The sequence below is a fragment of the Onychostruthus taczanowskii genome, unplaced genomic scaffold (genome assembly GCF_017590055.1).
Source record: "Onychostruthus taczanowskii isolate IOZ18803 unplaced genomic scaffold, ASM1759005v1 scaffold3, whole genome shotgun sequence".
Taxonomy (NCBI): domain Eukaryota; kingdom Metazoa; phylum Chordata; class Aves; order Passeriformes; family Passeridae; genus Onychostruthus; species Onychostruthus taczanowskii.
This window is the reverse complement of record NW_024500349.1, coordinates 7,340,754-7,355,512: the sequence shown is the minus strand read 5'-3', so window position 1 is coordinate 7,355,512 and position 14,759 is coordinate 7,340,754. Positions and strand designations below refer to the sequence as shown.

General features: G+C 37.0%; 1 protein-coding gene across 5 annotated transcripts in view; it reads left to right on the top strand.

Moving 5' to 3' along the window:
• NEBL (nebulette) overlaps window positions 1-14,759 on the top strand; it is a 313,090-nt gene that overhangs the window by 167,328 nt on the left and 131,003 nt on the right. For 3 of the 5 annotated variants that reach the window (XM_041408376.1, XM_041408377.1, XM_041408375.1), the window contains exons 5-6: window positions 5,628-5,738; window positions 13,406-13,507. The exons of the other annotated variants lie outside the window; for them this stretch is intronic. In XM_041408376.1, the coding sequence (XP_041264310.1) occupies window positions 5,628-5,738; window positions 13,406-13,507 (213 nt within the window). The remainder of the gene's footprint in view (window positions 1-5,627; window positions 5,739-13,405; window positions 13,508-14,759) is intronic. 5 annotated transcript variants of the gene reach the window in all.

Genomic DNA, 14,759 nt, shown 5'->3' with positions numbered 1-14,759 from the left:
CAAGGACTCAAAAATATAATACCCTAAGAGTAGGCAGGTGACCCTTCACTTCCACTGATCCCAGTGGAATTGTGAATGTTAAGCATGTGTAATAAGAATGGGTCTCCAGATTGCCATTGTTACTCATGAGAATTACATTGAATAGATGGTCATGGCTTTCTGTCCACCAAGCATTTCCATGGTTTTCTTGTTTTTGCTTTCTCCTCTCTTAAATATATCAACTACATATAGTTTAAAACAGCCAGTGTGTGAAGGGAGCACACTTCTAAATCCCTAATATTGATTGTATCTCAATATGCATTCTTGTAATGCAGTGACACTTCTTCAGACAAAGGAAAATATTAATAAAAAAAGAATGGACTAAAATTTCAGGACAGCTTGTGGAGAAATGTTTTGATATAAAACATTATGTTAATCAAGGCTGTATTAAGCAAATACAATAGCACATTTTAGTTTCCAGAATTTGAAAAGGAACATATACACACAAGTTAAAGCACCACAGTAGCTGAAATGGCATTAATGTGACATTTCATTGTAAAGTGAGTGATTAGAAGAATTATAGTGAAGATAAATTGGGAATTAAACTTGTATAACATTTTTAAGCCATTAGCTTGATTTATAAAACATTAGTTAACCGTTTTGCCACATATTTACTCCCAAATTCATTCCAAATTATTGCATTCTACATTAGTTTACACAAATGAGGTTAATTAACATTGGTGATGTGGCAGAAAAGATAAATAACTGAAGCTAAAAATAAAACTATTGGTTCATAAAAAAAATCCTTTTAAGGAAAAGACTGACATTTTTATTTGGTAGTTTTTGAAGGCTTTTTTCAATCATCCAACAGTTCTAGAGAAAAAAATATGCATATAGACTGAGTTATATTTAAGCACAAATTTTTTCCCACAAAATTCATACTATCCCCTTAGGAGTAGATGCATTATAAATCATAATATACCATAAAACCTAAAGATACGCTGACACATTTTTCCAACTTGTGGTTTACTGCTGCAATGGACCTGAATTTAATGCTACTTTGAGAGAGCTCTCAGGGGATTTTCTAGTGAAAAATCTTCTCCACAGTATTCAAATCTAATCCACATTGTGCCTATCACTGCAGTACCTAAGTAGCTAATACAAGGATTTCAGATTTCATCTGGGTCAGGGTATGGCAGAGGGGGCTTCTGCTGCATCTGTCTAGCTGGACTTGTGAATTTACAGGTCATCACTTCAGGAGGAGACTACAGATATTCCACAGGAAGGAGAGAGAACAGCACCAGCTGCCCATTGCTCCAGCTCTGCTCCAAAAAGGCTGCTGCAAACACAAAATTGCAGTCTGGTTCTGAGTTATAGTAACCTGATTTTAAAATAGGTGCTGATTTCCCGAGAGGTGGAAAATACGAGTATTTGTTCTCCCTACCCACATTAGAACAAATTTACACCTTTGACTCCCTTTTCATTGTTCTTGGATGCAATGCTGGGCTGGAATGCTTTTGTGGGCAGATCCAGCAGGACTTTCCTTGCTCTGTGGTGCCATGTCCTTGACAGGATCCACAGCCTCATATGCAGGTGCATTGGGACTGGAGGGTCATGGTGGGGAAGAAAGAGACCCTGACTTTCCCAGAGGCTGGGTGCCCCTGGCAGAGGATCTCCTTGCACAGGTGTGTCCCCCACAAATGGGCTCTCCCCTGGTGCAAAGTTTGCTCCTGAAATGATGCTCCTGTGCTGCTGCTGCCCAGCAGCCTTGTCTTCAGCCTACCTAGATCTCCCCCAGTTTATTAATCTGATACACAATTTCAGATCACACACATGATTTAGGAACTTGGAGGCAACTAGGGGAAATACCCTGTTTTTCTCAAGGAGTTATACCCCACCTACAGCTGCCCTCCACTGTCCTCTCCAGAGCCAACAGGCTACCACAGCACCGTTGACCACATTTGCATTCTTTAACTCCTGTGGCAATTGTCAGTGATTTCAGCTGAGCCAGATCTCCTTCAGGGCTCCTGCCATGCAGTGTCAGCACTGACATAAGGATCTTGCTGTAATGGAGAGTATAGCACCCTGACACATGTGGTTCTCTTCCTGTGGAGCCTGAATCATACTCAATTCTGTCTTCAAGATACTCAGGAAAGCCTGAAACAAGACTTCATGCTGGCTTTTGCATGAAACCCATGTTTGCTCTTTTGTGTTTTATGTAGAATTGGCATGAAGAAGGAAATAAATACCCATAAAGAATGATATCTATCCAAAACTGTAAAAAAGAAAATTTAAAAAATCCCAATGCTGTTTATGGGAAAAATGTTTCAGGAAAATGAAAAAGAAGTTTCACAGCCCCACATACTTGGGTGGCGTTTATAATTTAAGTTTTTTTCCTCTTCACAGAAAATTTGACTGTGGCCTTCTAAATGCCTTTGTTGAGAGTGAGCAACCAGATTTCCTCCCTCTCACTTTTGTCATAGTTGTCCCCAGGGTATGCTAAAAAGAGGAGAAGCCCCTGTCATCTCTGAATAACTTGACTCTCCTTACCAGCCTACAAAGCTCTCATCAATTTCCTTGCTTCTTGCAGTGAGAAAATAAATTTGACGAGAGCAGTCTAGGTAGGGAGCCTTTATTTTGATTTTTCTTAAAGGAAATGGAAATTTTTGGAGAAATTGCAGTATTCCTGTGGAAAATACTGCTGAAGGAAAATTTCTGATCGTTGCTAGCTCTGTGCCAAATCTTTTTTTTGTTTGAAGATCAGTATGCTGAATACTTCCTTATGTAAAACAATATTTTTCTTAATACAGTGTCACAAACAATGATAAAGGTATTTAAAATTGTTTGGGGGAAACAGTGTTGAAAAAAACCAAGCACTTCATCACTTTTTTCATCACTTTATTTCTGCCGTAAGAAGTGATTGCACTGTTTTTATTCTTATCTAAAAGGGCAAACTGAAGGCAGTTTAATTTTCTACTTTGCACAGGGCAATATCTCAAAGAGTCAGTGTTGAACAGTATTTCCTGTTTCTTTATAAAGGTGATGAGCCAAGACAATCTTAAACAATGTTTTCAACTTCCAGAGGAAGTTTCAGAGGGGTTTTTTACTACAGTAAAAATTTTGGTGTTTATTGCATAATTTCCCTACACATTATCAAATTGTTTTATATAATTTTCAGGGTTTTTTATGGTAGGAAATGTCATATTCAAGATTTCCTCTATTTTATGGTGGCAGGTATTAGTCTTCTGGACTTCCATAGTTCTGTTTTACACAATTACATTGGATAATCTAATTCTCTGTATGGAGATTAAAGTGATGTTTTGGTGTTCTTGAACATTTCCTTCTACGAAATCCTACTTTATGGATATTAAGCTCAGAGCACATCTTACTGACTATAAATGAAAATAGAAATAAAAATGTAATAGTGTTTAATGTGAGCCAAAACAGGGGGTCAGTCAGAGCTGGGTTAAAAGAACACAAAACCTTCCTTGATGCAGCTTCCTATTGACACATTCGTGTAAAAGAGAGAAAAAAATAAAAAATGAGTACTTACAAATTGGTTCAATCTGAAGTAACACCTACTTAAATAATTGCCTTGTATTTCTCAAGTTAATAAATGGCACCACTACAGGGTAAAGGTTATGTCAGTGACCTATAATGCTTGATCTCTGTGTAGAGTAGTTTCATATGTAGATTTGATTAAGGAAATTCAGTTTAGCTAAAACTTGAAAATCAACATGAGTTGAGAAATAAATGTATGCATACTAACCTATAAAATAACGTTATAAGAATATTGATGAAATAATGATAAATATTTTTTCATGCTTACTTGGAAGCGATTTACAAATCTGGCAATAGTTCTGCACTAAACTGTTCCAAACTAAACTAGACAGCCATTGAACCCCTCCTAGCTAGGATTGCAACAAGATACTTCAGTGAGTTAATGAAAATAATGGGAAAAGATCGGAAGAACAGATGCCAAAGCAAGTAAAATATTGCTACATTAAGTTAAAGAAATGGTCATCCTTTCCCAAGACAGCGGATACTCATAATTTCTGCTCAATTTCTCATGCTGAGAGTTGATGTGTTACTGTGTTTTCATATCTTGGTTACATAGCCCAGTCACCAAGGGAAAAACAGAACTCTTGAACCAGCGAAATGGCAATGTAATAAAATATCTGTAAATTAGTAGATTTTGGGAGTAACCATATGGGTCTTCTGTTCATAATGCCATTAAGTGGGGAACATCTTAAAAGTGACAGTGTAAGCAAGGAGCATTAGCAAAAGAGTTTTTGTGGCATATGTTTGAATAGTAATTCCCCTTTTGTGGGGAATCATTTGTTAGTGGTGCTTCAGTCATGTTAAAGATTGTGCTTTTCCATTTGCAAGATGTAACCAGTGTAGGCAAGTTATGGACTCTGTTTCACTGTCAGTTGTCTTTGTTCCTGCAGAGGGCTGATTGTGTTAGACTGGATGAGGAGGTGGCACATTTTAATGTTCCTGATTTGGTGCTTTTATTCACATAGTAGCAGTGAAAAAATACCCTTCCCCCCTTCTTGTCTTAATCTCTCAGCCTGTATATCATTTTGTAATCTGAGATAGTCAGGGCAGATACTAACATATTGCTTTGGGCACCCTGCTCTGTAACTCAGATGAAATCTTGCTTTAAACAAAACCAGATATAGCATTTTCTCACAATTCTAGTATCCTGCCCTAAAAGAGTCTGAATCTCTGTACTTGAGAGTTTCCGTCTCAAAACTTTCACAGTATTCTTTTATTGCTGCCATGGGTTTTTGTGTCAATCCTTCTCCTCCTAATCAGCTTTCTATCTTATTTAATACTTGCTGTTTTCTTATGGATTATTTTAATGCTTGCTCATGAGAGCTGTTAGAGAATGAATTTTCTTGATGCTTGCTACTTTTTAGACATCAAAACCTGGTGAATTTTCCTTAATATAAGCCTAAGAGCTTCTGTCAAGGATAAGTGTAGGATCAGCTTTTCAGGCAGTTGTAGTATGTGAGTGTGTGTGTGTGTAAGTATAACACAGTACAGTGGAAGATGGATGAATGCCCAACAGTGAGTTCCGGTTCTATTATAAAAGTAAAGGTGTTTATAAATTCACAATTCAATTCCATTTTCATTTACCATGATGACAATTGAATGTAAATATTATTTTTCTTTGTGAACCTGGGGCTAAGTCAAAATGCATATTGTGCTGGTTGCTTTCCAGCAGTGGAAGACATAGAACTTTGGGCAATGGGCATATAATAAACAGTGAAACTGTTTGTTTATGACAAATGTATAAAATATTTTTTCTATGAAAATGGAGAATAATTATATAACTGATTGCGTCTAGTGTGTTTAAAAAAAAAAAATGTAGCTTTTGATTAGGTTTTCCCTGGGCTGTCTTCTCACTTGTTAAGCTTAATTTTCTGTGTTTATGTAGTACTATTTCTTTTCCCTGTCTACTCATGCATCTGTTGCAGTAACATATGCAGAGAAATCTCGCTGCTGCCTGTTTTGGGTGGAAGCTGCTCTCATTTTAGTGTAGACTCATTTCAGGTAGACTATGCCACTAGGTTTAACCTAGCTCGTGTTATTATACCTGCTCTTCTCAGGTCACAAAAGTATAATGTTGCTCTTTTCAGGTTCTCTATAAACAAAAACATGATGCTGAGAAAGGATTTTCAGACTATGCACGTATGAGGGAACCTCCAGATGTTAAACATGCCATGGAAGTCAGTAAACACCAGAGTGATGTAAGTACTCCCCCGTCTAAAATGAGTCTGCTTGTTTTGGGTAGATATATCTGTTACAGCTTACTGAAATGAATTGGGCATGCAATATTTCCATAGTCCCTTAATTGCTGTTTTTTATAAATTATTTGCTCTGAAGTAATTTAGGACATGGTGTTTGTATAAAATATGCCATGAGTAACAGTATGTGAGTTTTATTCTGAATGGAGTGGAAAATGATAGTTATTATTTATCAGTAGTAACTGAGTACTATCACTTTGAAATAAAATTGCAGACACAGTTTTTCTGAATTCACTTGTAGCTCCTTTAAAAGTGTATAAAGTTCTTTGTTTAAATGAACATCAGTTTTGTTTCAGTGTCTTCATCTACCAATACTTGAGTAGTTCTTCAGGGTGCTGTGTAGAGGAGACAAGTGAGCTGTTTCTGCACTGCTCTTGCACATTTTTATGCATATGAATGTTTGTTCCTGTCTCCTGAATATGTATCAAGTGAATTTTCCAAAGAATTTAATAGACTAATAAATTATTTATTTTACAGAATTTGAGCTGTGGTGTTGAGTTTGATGCCTGCGCTGGTTTATACCATTTGACCAAATTATTTGTTCTTGTAGTTTTATTTAGATAACTTACAAATAACTAGGAGTATTTAGCAATATTTTGAAAGTTGATTGCTTTTTTTTTTCAGCTGCTTGTTAGCTTCTTGAAGTTCTGAAGGTTTTCACAATATAAAAGCCTAATAATGGTATTTATATTTCTTGTTAGAATCAGGTCAGGTTTGATTTCATGGTCAAGCTAGCAAATACTAGCTCAATGCATCATTGCTTGGGGCAGAAATGCTGCCCAGATTAGAGTATTGAATGATACAGACACAACTTTGAAGAAAAATTTGTGTTAGCTTTAGGTTTTGTAAAAGCTTACTTGTGAGAAAAAGAAATTTTAGGAGAAGATTGGTTGAAATTGTGATGCCATTTTAATGGGTACACAAAGCTTTTAAGAACAGCTGATGTGTAACCTTAAAAGTTATTATCCCGTTCCATTCTTGTTTAGGTAACCAAATCAATTGAGGTAGGCATATCATTTTATAACACTTTTCTGTTAGATAAATGGGATATTTGTTTTCTGCTAACAATGTAGAAAACATAGCTTGGGTGTTCATTTTAAATTATCTTAAATTTACCCCATCTTCTCCTATTAACAGTGCAACAAACACTCTAAGGTTATGTGGGTTGAAATCTAAATGTCAGTGCTAGATGTATGTCTGTGTGCAGAATCTTGACAGCTGGCTGCTGATTAAAAGGCTGCTGGAAAACTTCAGGGAAGCATTATGTTTGAAGAATAATTTTTTCTTCTGCTGGGAAATACCTGCAATGGAATTCCCAGCAGTAATTTGCAACCTGCCTTGATTACAGAATTCCCTCTTCCTGTCAAACACTGTCCGTTTCTGCTGTTGGAAGCATCAGGGTGTCACGATGACAGAGCCTAGGAGCTGGGAATGTGAATGCCTCTGCCCAGAAGCAAGAGGTTTTTTATTTACCTAGCAGTAGGAATGATGGTGAACTGCTAGGAAAGGAAATAATGCTGGAAAGAGAAATGTGAGTCCCTCTCAGAGAAGGGACTAGGAGGAATATGAGACAAGTTCCTGTAGCAAATTCCTCATAGTTTGAGGGTTAGTATGCTAGTGCAAAAGCTATTCCCCTTCTACAGCTGTGTATCACCTGCTAATAGAATTAAGGAGAGCAGGTTACACATGTGAGGATAAATGAAATTCAGCTGTTTCATCTTTCACCCTTAAAACAAGCAAAAAAAAAAAAAAAAAAAGGAAATGAGGGAAAACATGGGAGGGAAGGATGTTTTGATAAATGAGAACTTTTAACAGCATGTTAGAAATAATGAAAAAATATGAGGGAAATTATTTTCAGCCTGAGCAAACTTCAAAAAATCAAATAAGTCATTCTTATGCAACACAAAACTCTAACCAGTTAGTTTAATGTGTTTAAGAACAGATTCTTTCTGGTTGCTCATGAGCAGCTGGAGCACAACAGACAAATATCTATCACACAAAAAGGAGCAAGTTATGCAAGTCTGGTTATTGCTCACAAGAAGCACACATCTCTTGTGGGTAATATTTGGGCATCATGGTGAATAGCTGAGGATTTCTTCTTTTGTAAGTACAGGTTTAATTAAAAACCATGTGATTTTTCATCTTGGAGTCAGAACATGGAACAGGGAGCATCCCAAATATGGAGCATTTGTCTTTCCAGACTATTTCAGGGTATCTGTGTAATCACAGCTTTGAAAGTGCAGAGAAAAAGAAGGGAAACTATTGAGCAGGTAGAACGACAAAGCTATTTTATCCACCATTCAGTACAGTTTACCGGTGGGAGCAGAATGCACATTTACCTACAATGCTCTGCCAACTCAATTCAACCTTTGCATGGAGGGTTTGCATCTAAGAGGATTAGGATGTGTTTAAGAGTATTTACTCAGCCTTAAAATACAGCTGACATTTTTGCTCAGCTTTGTGAAATGTGCAATTTTCTTTAAAAATTAAAACTGTATTAGCTCACCATACATTTGTGTTGACATTTTGAAACTCTTGTGTGCTGTAGGCCTTCACACCACTTTGAATATCATTAACATTCTGGGCATGTTAATGGGCATCATTAATATGTTTGGGCAGAAACTGGGTAACAGGGAAATACTGTAAAAACTCCTGAACAATGTGGTCATGTCTAATAAAATAATTTTTCTCCTTTTTTTTTTACTTAGACTGAAGAAAATTGCTCTCAAATGAACACAAGTAACTTTTCTAATGACAGAAAATATACTTTAAAAAGAATTGAAATACTACATAATGCTTGAAAGGAAGCATGTTTATCCAAACCAGAGTACTTTTCTCTATAAATTGTGTTTGTGTTTTGTGAAGTGAATGTTAATGACGTGACTTTGGCACACAAAGTCATATTCAGAAGAACAAAGTAGGGACCATCAGCCTACTTTGTCTGTGCTTAGCTGATCAGTTAACTCATCAGGAAGTTTCCAAACTTGGGATCGAAACTAAGTGGTGGTCTTAAAACAATATCATGTCACATTTTTCCTTATATGTATCTGAGTATCATTTGAATGGAATAATGTAGTTGAATAGTGAAATGACATGACATCTAAATGTCTAAAGCAAAGGAACCACCTGCTATGTTGTGTCTCTGTGGAAGCTGCACATAGCATTTGATGAAAGTATTCAAAGCTGTGTGTCATAATTTTGTCTGTTTCATGACCTGGTCCATCACTGGGCATTTTGAACAGGAAAACCATGTTAAATGTTTGCACAGCAGTTTAAATGTTCTGCTTCATTAAAAGGACTGATTCTCCTCACAGCATTACATGGTATGAAATAAGGATCTGATCTTCTGATTTTGCAAATAAGAAAACTGCAGTACACTCATCTATGGACGTTGAAAAGGCAGTTTGCACATCTGATTTTAAAGCCCTGGTATCTTTTCTCTTATACTTATCTACAAAGAGTGCTTTTTTAGAAATATTAGTTGGCAGCTGGGCAAACTTCTGATGTGTATATATACACTTTCCATTCCACATGAGGTCGGTAATGATAATTTATATGTTTCACTCACCATCTAAATTTGAATATTTAAGATGTCTATATTTTCTTAGGAGTAAGTTGTTTTTCATTTTCAGGGTATAGTGCAGTCACAATCCCCACACACAAAAAAACTACATTCTTTCTGATAAGACCAAATCAGCAGATCTTAAAGTGGATGTGCTTAAACACCATCAGTAACATACCCAAGTGTTAATGTTTGTTTTGGTGCGGATCATGGTAAATTCAGGCTTGTCCTGTTTCTCTGTTCAGTATCTGTGTTAGAAAAATGACCATTTGCTGACTAACTTTCTGCTGACAGTGGTTGTCAACAGCAGGTCCCCCTGGACCACTTGCAACTGGTGCTGAAAATGATGTTTACTCCTGGTGTAATTGGGGCCAATCAATTTTAAGGCCCATTACTGGAAAGGATGACTGCATCAATCTGTAATGGGCCAGAAATGTGTTTGTCTCTTTTACACAAGCCGGAAAACAGTTTTCAACATCATTTGAGCAGGAATTAGAAAAGCTGTTGCCAATGATGATTGTCACCAGCTAGTCATTTTCTTAGTGTTGATGGACCCCGAAGTGTAGATGAGAGGAAAGAGGGCAGAGACACAGCTGACAGGCCATTAGTTAGTGAACTTAACAGCTCTTAGAAAATACTGATCAGGGACAAACAGTAAGAGACAAATTCTTGTGCAGACAGGTGTACCCAACTTCTTGCTGAATCCTTAAGAGCGCAAAATGTGTTCATAGCTGCTTGTGCATATTTGAGTAATTTATTATGTATTGTTTTGGACTAGTTTGGTATTGGAATAAATGAGAAAATAAAATATTTCAAGAAAGGTCTGAATCTCTTAAACCCAGGTTTGCTTGGCTCACGATGTAGAAGTTTCTGTTTGTTGATTGACAGTCTGAGATGTCTTGCAGCATTGTTAAAAATCTGTTTACTTTATGGCACTAAAGTGCATTCCACTGGTATTGATGTAAGGTGAAGAATCTTGCAGACCCTGCTGGAGTAACTAGATCAGTATGCTTCTCCTCAGTGGACCTTACGCATTTTATAAGAGCTCGAGGTTTGGCCTATTAAAATCAGTCTAGTGATTATGAGCAGGCCCTGAATATTCTCCATGCTTTGCAAAAACCAGTTGCAATTCAGAGTATGTAATCACATTTAGGATTAAAGGTGAGAAATTATTTTGTTCCAATTATTGCGTCATAATAATATTCAACAATGTAACCTTTTTTTATTGTAATTTCAAACTGGGTAGAAACCCATTTTAAATTTAATTGGTATCTGTAATTTACTGTTTTCAGCTTCAAAACTCAAGATGGTACATTTTTTTCCCCTCTTAGTTGCTCTCTCTTCCTCGCTTGCATTTCCCACTGGTCAGCCATAACTCTCCATCTAGGTCTTTCACTGCTGCTCTAAAATTGTTATCTCAGTTACTTTTTCTATGCAAAAGTCAGCTGAAACAATTTTTGTGTATGCAGCGGTCCTTATGAAGTGGAGCAATTCTTGAGCTTTTGCTGATTGTTTTTTTGTTAGAGCCTGAGCGACCCTTTGAAATTAAGTTTGAGTAAGGACATTGTGTAATGCCTGGAAGTTCCAGTCAGGGTATGAGCCTCTTGGCTGAACCAGCCAGGACAAAAGGTGGCTCCTTCTCTGGGTGCTTCTGCTGCTTCCTTTCTTTTGTTGCTTTTCCCCCCATCATGGGCTTTCTTCACTTTCCATCTTCTGATGCCCATGGGTGCACACACCAAGCCAGTTGCTTTTCCCTGTGTACATCTGTTCCCCTGCTCTCTCAGAATAGCTCTGGTTTTACTGTTCTAACCTAGCACTATTAAAAAAAAAAATCACTAGATGGAACAGAATAGCAGCTGTGTAATAGAGGCCAGCAGAGTGTCCCAATGGGAGAGGGTCAGCATCCAGGGATTGAGGTTATTCAGGAAATGGGAAACATATTTTTTCTTTCTTTGGCCTACCTCTGACAAACTACTGTTCTGCTGCATAACATTTTTATTCTCACTGGAGTATGACAAGCTGCAGAATGGAGCAAATATATATTGCAGACATTTGTAAAATGCTAGATGACTTTCCCTCAGACATAAGTAATAGGTATACTGGTTTACGTGCAGGAAGAATAATAATTCACTCAGGGAAAGATATAGCAATTGGCCTTGCATCTAATATAATTGAAAATGGAGAAATATAAAGGACTGTCACTGTCTTATTTCTCCCCCCCTTCCTTTCCCTGAAATTAACCACAATCCATTATTTCATGTACTATATGATCATGTCATTTGGGAGCAATAAGTGACCACATTTCCTCAACTTTATCACCACTGTTCTTGATTCTCTGATGTTAAATTCACTACATTCCTAATTTCTATTTTGAGCACATATGCTGGCCCTTAATTTGCAATTTACATGGATCATAGGGTGCTATTCAGAAACCTGTTTCTGCTGCCTTTGTGGTTTTCACCTCACCTCATGTGGTCATTAGGATGAACAGCATATAATTAACTAAATTCATGTAAAGTCCTGAATTGCAAATGCTTCTCTCTACCTCTATAGTTTCTTAAAAAATAGAGAAAATCTAAACATAACTAAAACAAAAGTTCCAGTGGTTTACACCAGCTGTAAGAATCAACTTTTGTTTTGTACGTATGTGATAATTTGGGCTGAATGCATCAAACCTATTTATTTGTTTCTTTTATTAGTGATTACACTTGTGTGTCACGGAAGATTAAAAATTATAAGATCTATTTGTGGGCAGGCAGCCAACAGTGAAGTCTGTTTAGCTTGTCTGCTTAGCTGAAGCCATATGGACAGAAAATTACTTTCCTGTTGCATGTAAAAATTTGCCAAAAAGTGATTTTTTTCCTTTTCTTTTTTCAATACCATTTCTATGAAGTATTTGTCACTGACTGCTGCAGTTTGAGTTGGTTGCATTGTACCCAGAGTGAAGCTTTACATTGGAGATAGGAGCAGAGGTTATAATGAGAAACTTCAGTCTGAGAACTTTCTTGCTGGTGAAATACTATCTTGAGAGATTGATTAACCCTGTGAAGCAACAAAAGAAAATATAAAAGATTTACTAGTAAAGGATTAAATATTCTTTTACTTTCTATTTCCTCTAAACTTTATTTTATGTTCCCCAACTTCTGCCTGAAACTTCAATTTGTCAGACACTTTTGTGTCTGACACAGGGACAGCATGTCATTAAGAATAATTCAATAAGACAGCCCTTGGAAATTGGCTTAGATTGACACATGTGCTAGAGCAGGAAAAAGTTGACAAACCACAAAGAAGGAAAAGCTGGATAACTTACGGAGTCTATAATGTCCCTGAGGTCTATGCTCCTTCTGTGATTGCTTTGCTAAATGGAGAATGTTTGGGCTCTCCTATCTGTGGTTGAGCCTTCTGACCAAGGGTTTCTGAGCCTGTTCATTATGGAAGTGGCTTTTGCACAAACAGAAAGGGTCAGCTGTGTACTCCACGTGCTGGAACCCTCAGCCTTCTTGTTCCCATGATTGTGCAAAGGAGCAAGCGGCATTGTGGGGATGCTGAGGTGGAGCTGTATCATTGAATTACGTACAAGCTACATGTCTGTCTAGTACTGAGAAAGAAACTCACTATGATAGAATTACAGTTTCTCTTCAGTATACCTGCAATCTGCTAAGCTGCAGTACTCAGTATCAGAGCAGGAGCTAGTTTATATTAAAAATGGGTACAACACAGGAACAAAAACTATACTCTTAAAAGTCCTCTGAAATTTTATGGTAAAACCTAATATTTGTGTCTTTGCAATGCTTTAATTTTCCACTGTGCTTCCAAGCAAAATAATTTTTCTTTTTCAAATTATATTTTATGCTTCTGAATTTCTTCCTTATCGTGTTACCTTGTGTGTGGGTCTTACCTTACAATCTCTGTCAAGCAGAACACTGTTGGAATAAATTAGGTGGAGTTCTATTTAGTTTGATGTCTGATTTGATTGGTCATTCAAAGCTTATTTATAGACTTCAAACTTTATTATTTATTTTAAACAAAGCTATGTTTTCTTTGACAGGTATCCTATAAGAAGGATGTGCAAGATACTCATAGGTACACCGAAGTGCTGAACAGACCAGACATAAAAAAGGCAACTGAGATAACAAAGATAATAAGTGATGTATGTTCTCTTTTTACTCTCTTTCTATTTTTTAGACATGTAATTTTTTAATTCCAATTTAGATCAGATTTTTTTAGAATGCTGCTGGAATTCTCAAATGTTTTGAACAGAAAACCTGCACCCCCAAATCTGCTAGGGAGATTTGATTAAAAGAAATCCAAACATAACCAAAACAAACCCATCTTGCCTGGCAGGCCAGAAAGCTGTGGGTTTCTCCTTTTTATATGTTGACAGTATGATCTTTGAAATTATTGGTAATTGATGTAAGGACAACATGAAAATTGTTAAAGTTGGTTTTGTTTCAGCTTTATTTGTGATAACCATTCTCAAGATAAGTCATGTGCTTGTATGCTATGCTGCACTTCAGAAGACATCCCAAACCATTTTTTACCGTGGTATGAGAGAAGCTGGCATCCCAGGATACCCCTTCCTTTTCTCATCTCAGCCAGCAGTGACAGGAAAATGTAATTCCCTGCTGTCCTTCCAAGAGCTATGCAGATGCTCCTTCTTTCAAAGGGATTCTCCTCCCTGAATTCCCCTCTCAAATTCTTTGCCCTTCCACTGTGACCTCGGGTAACAGACAGGTGAAGGAGCAGTTTGAGAAGCAGAAGTGTGTGATGCAGTTCAGTATTTTATTGTAGACAAGTCAAACAATATACATACTTAAAGCCCAGAGTCAAGTTTTTAAGTAATTAATTAAATGTGAGACTGACTAGACACATTCAGAGAGACAGATTTAAGAGAATGAAATTCACCTTTCAATATTCAGGATTTTTTGAAAACCAAGAACTTCTACTAAGTGTTATGCTCAGCATGCAAATTTACTAATTGCTGTTCAAATGCTCTTAGAGTGGCTTTGGGACTTTTATTTCTTTCAGTCTATTCTTATGACGTGTCCTTGCTGATACACAGTGCTTGAGTAATACAAGAAGCCTGTTTTAGGCAAAGGGTAATTTAGTTTGCTTTGCTTCAAAGCACCTATTGTTGATTCATCTGTGTTTTCCTCTAATGCATTGTGGGAAAAAATGGCAGCAGTTTGCATGGGAGGCAGTTCAGCTGGAGAGATAAGGTGACATTAACCTTGCGGGACTAAATCAGCTCTGTGACACCAGCGCAGTCTCACTGACACCCAGCGAGACCGCAGTGCTGAAACTGAGAGTGGAATTTGACCTTACCGTTCAAAAAAGTTGCCCCTCAGACTAGTTTTATTTCAAGACTACTTTCAGCTGCTGCAAATCATCTTGGGTTAACT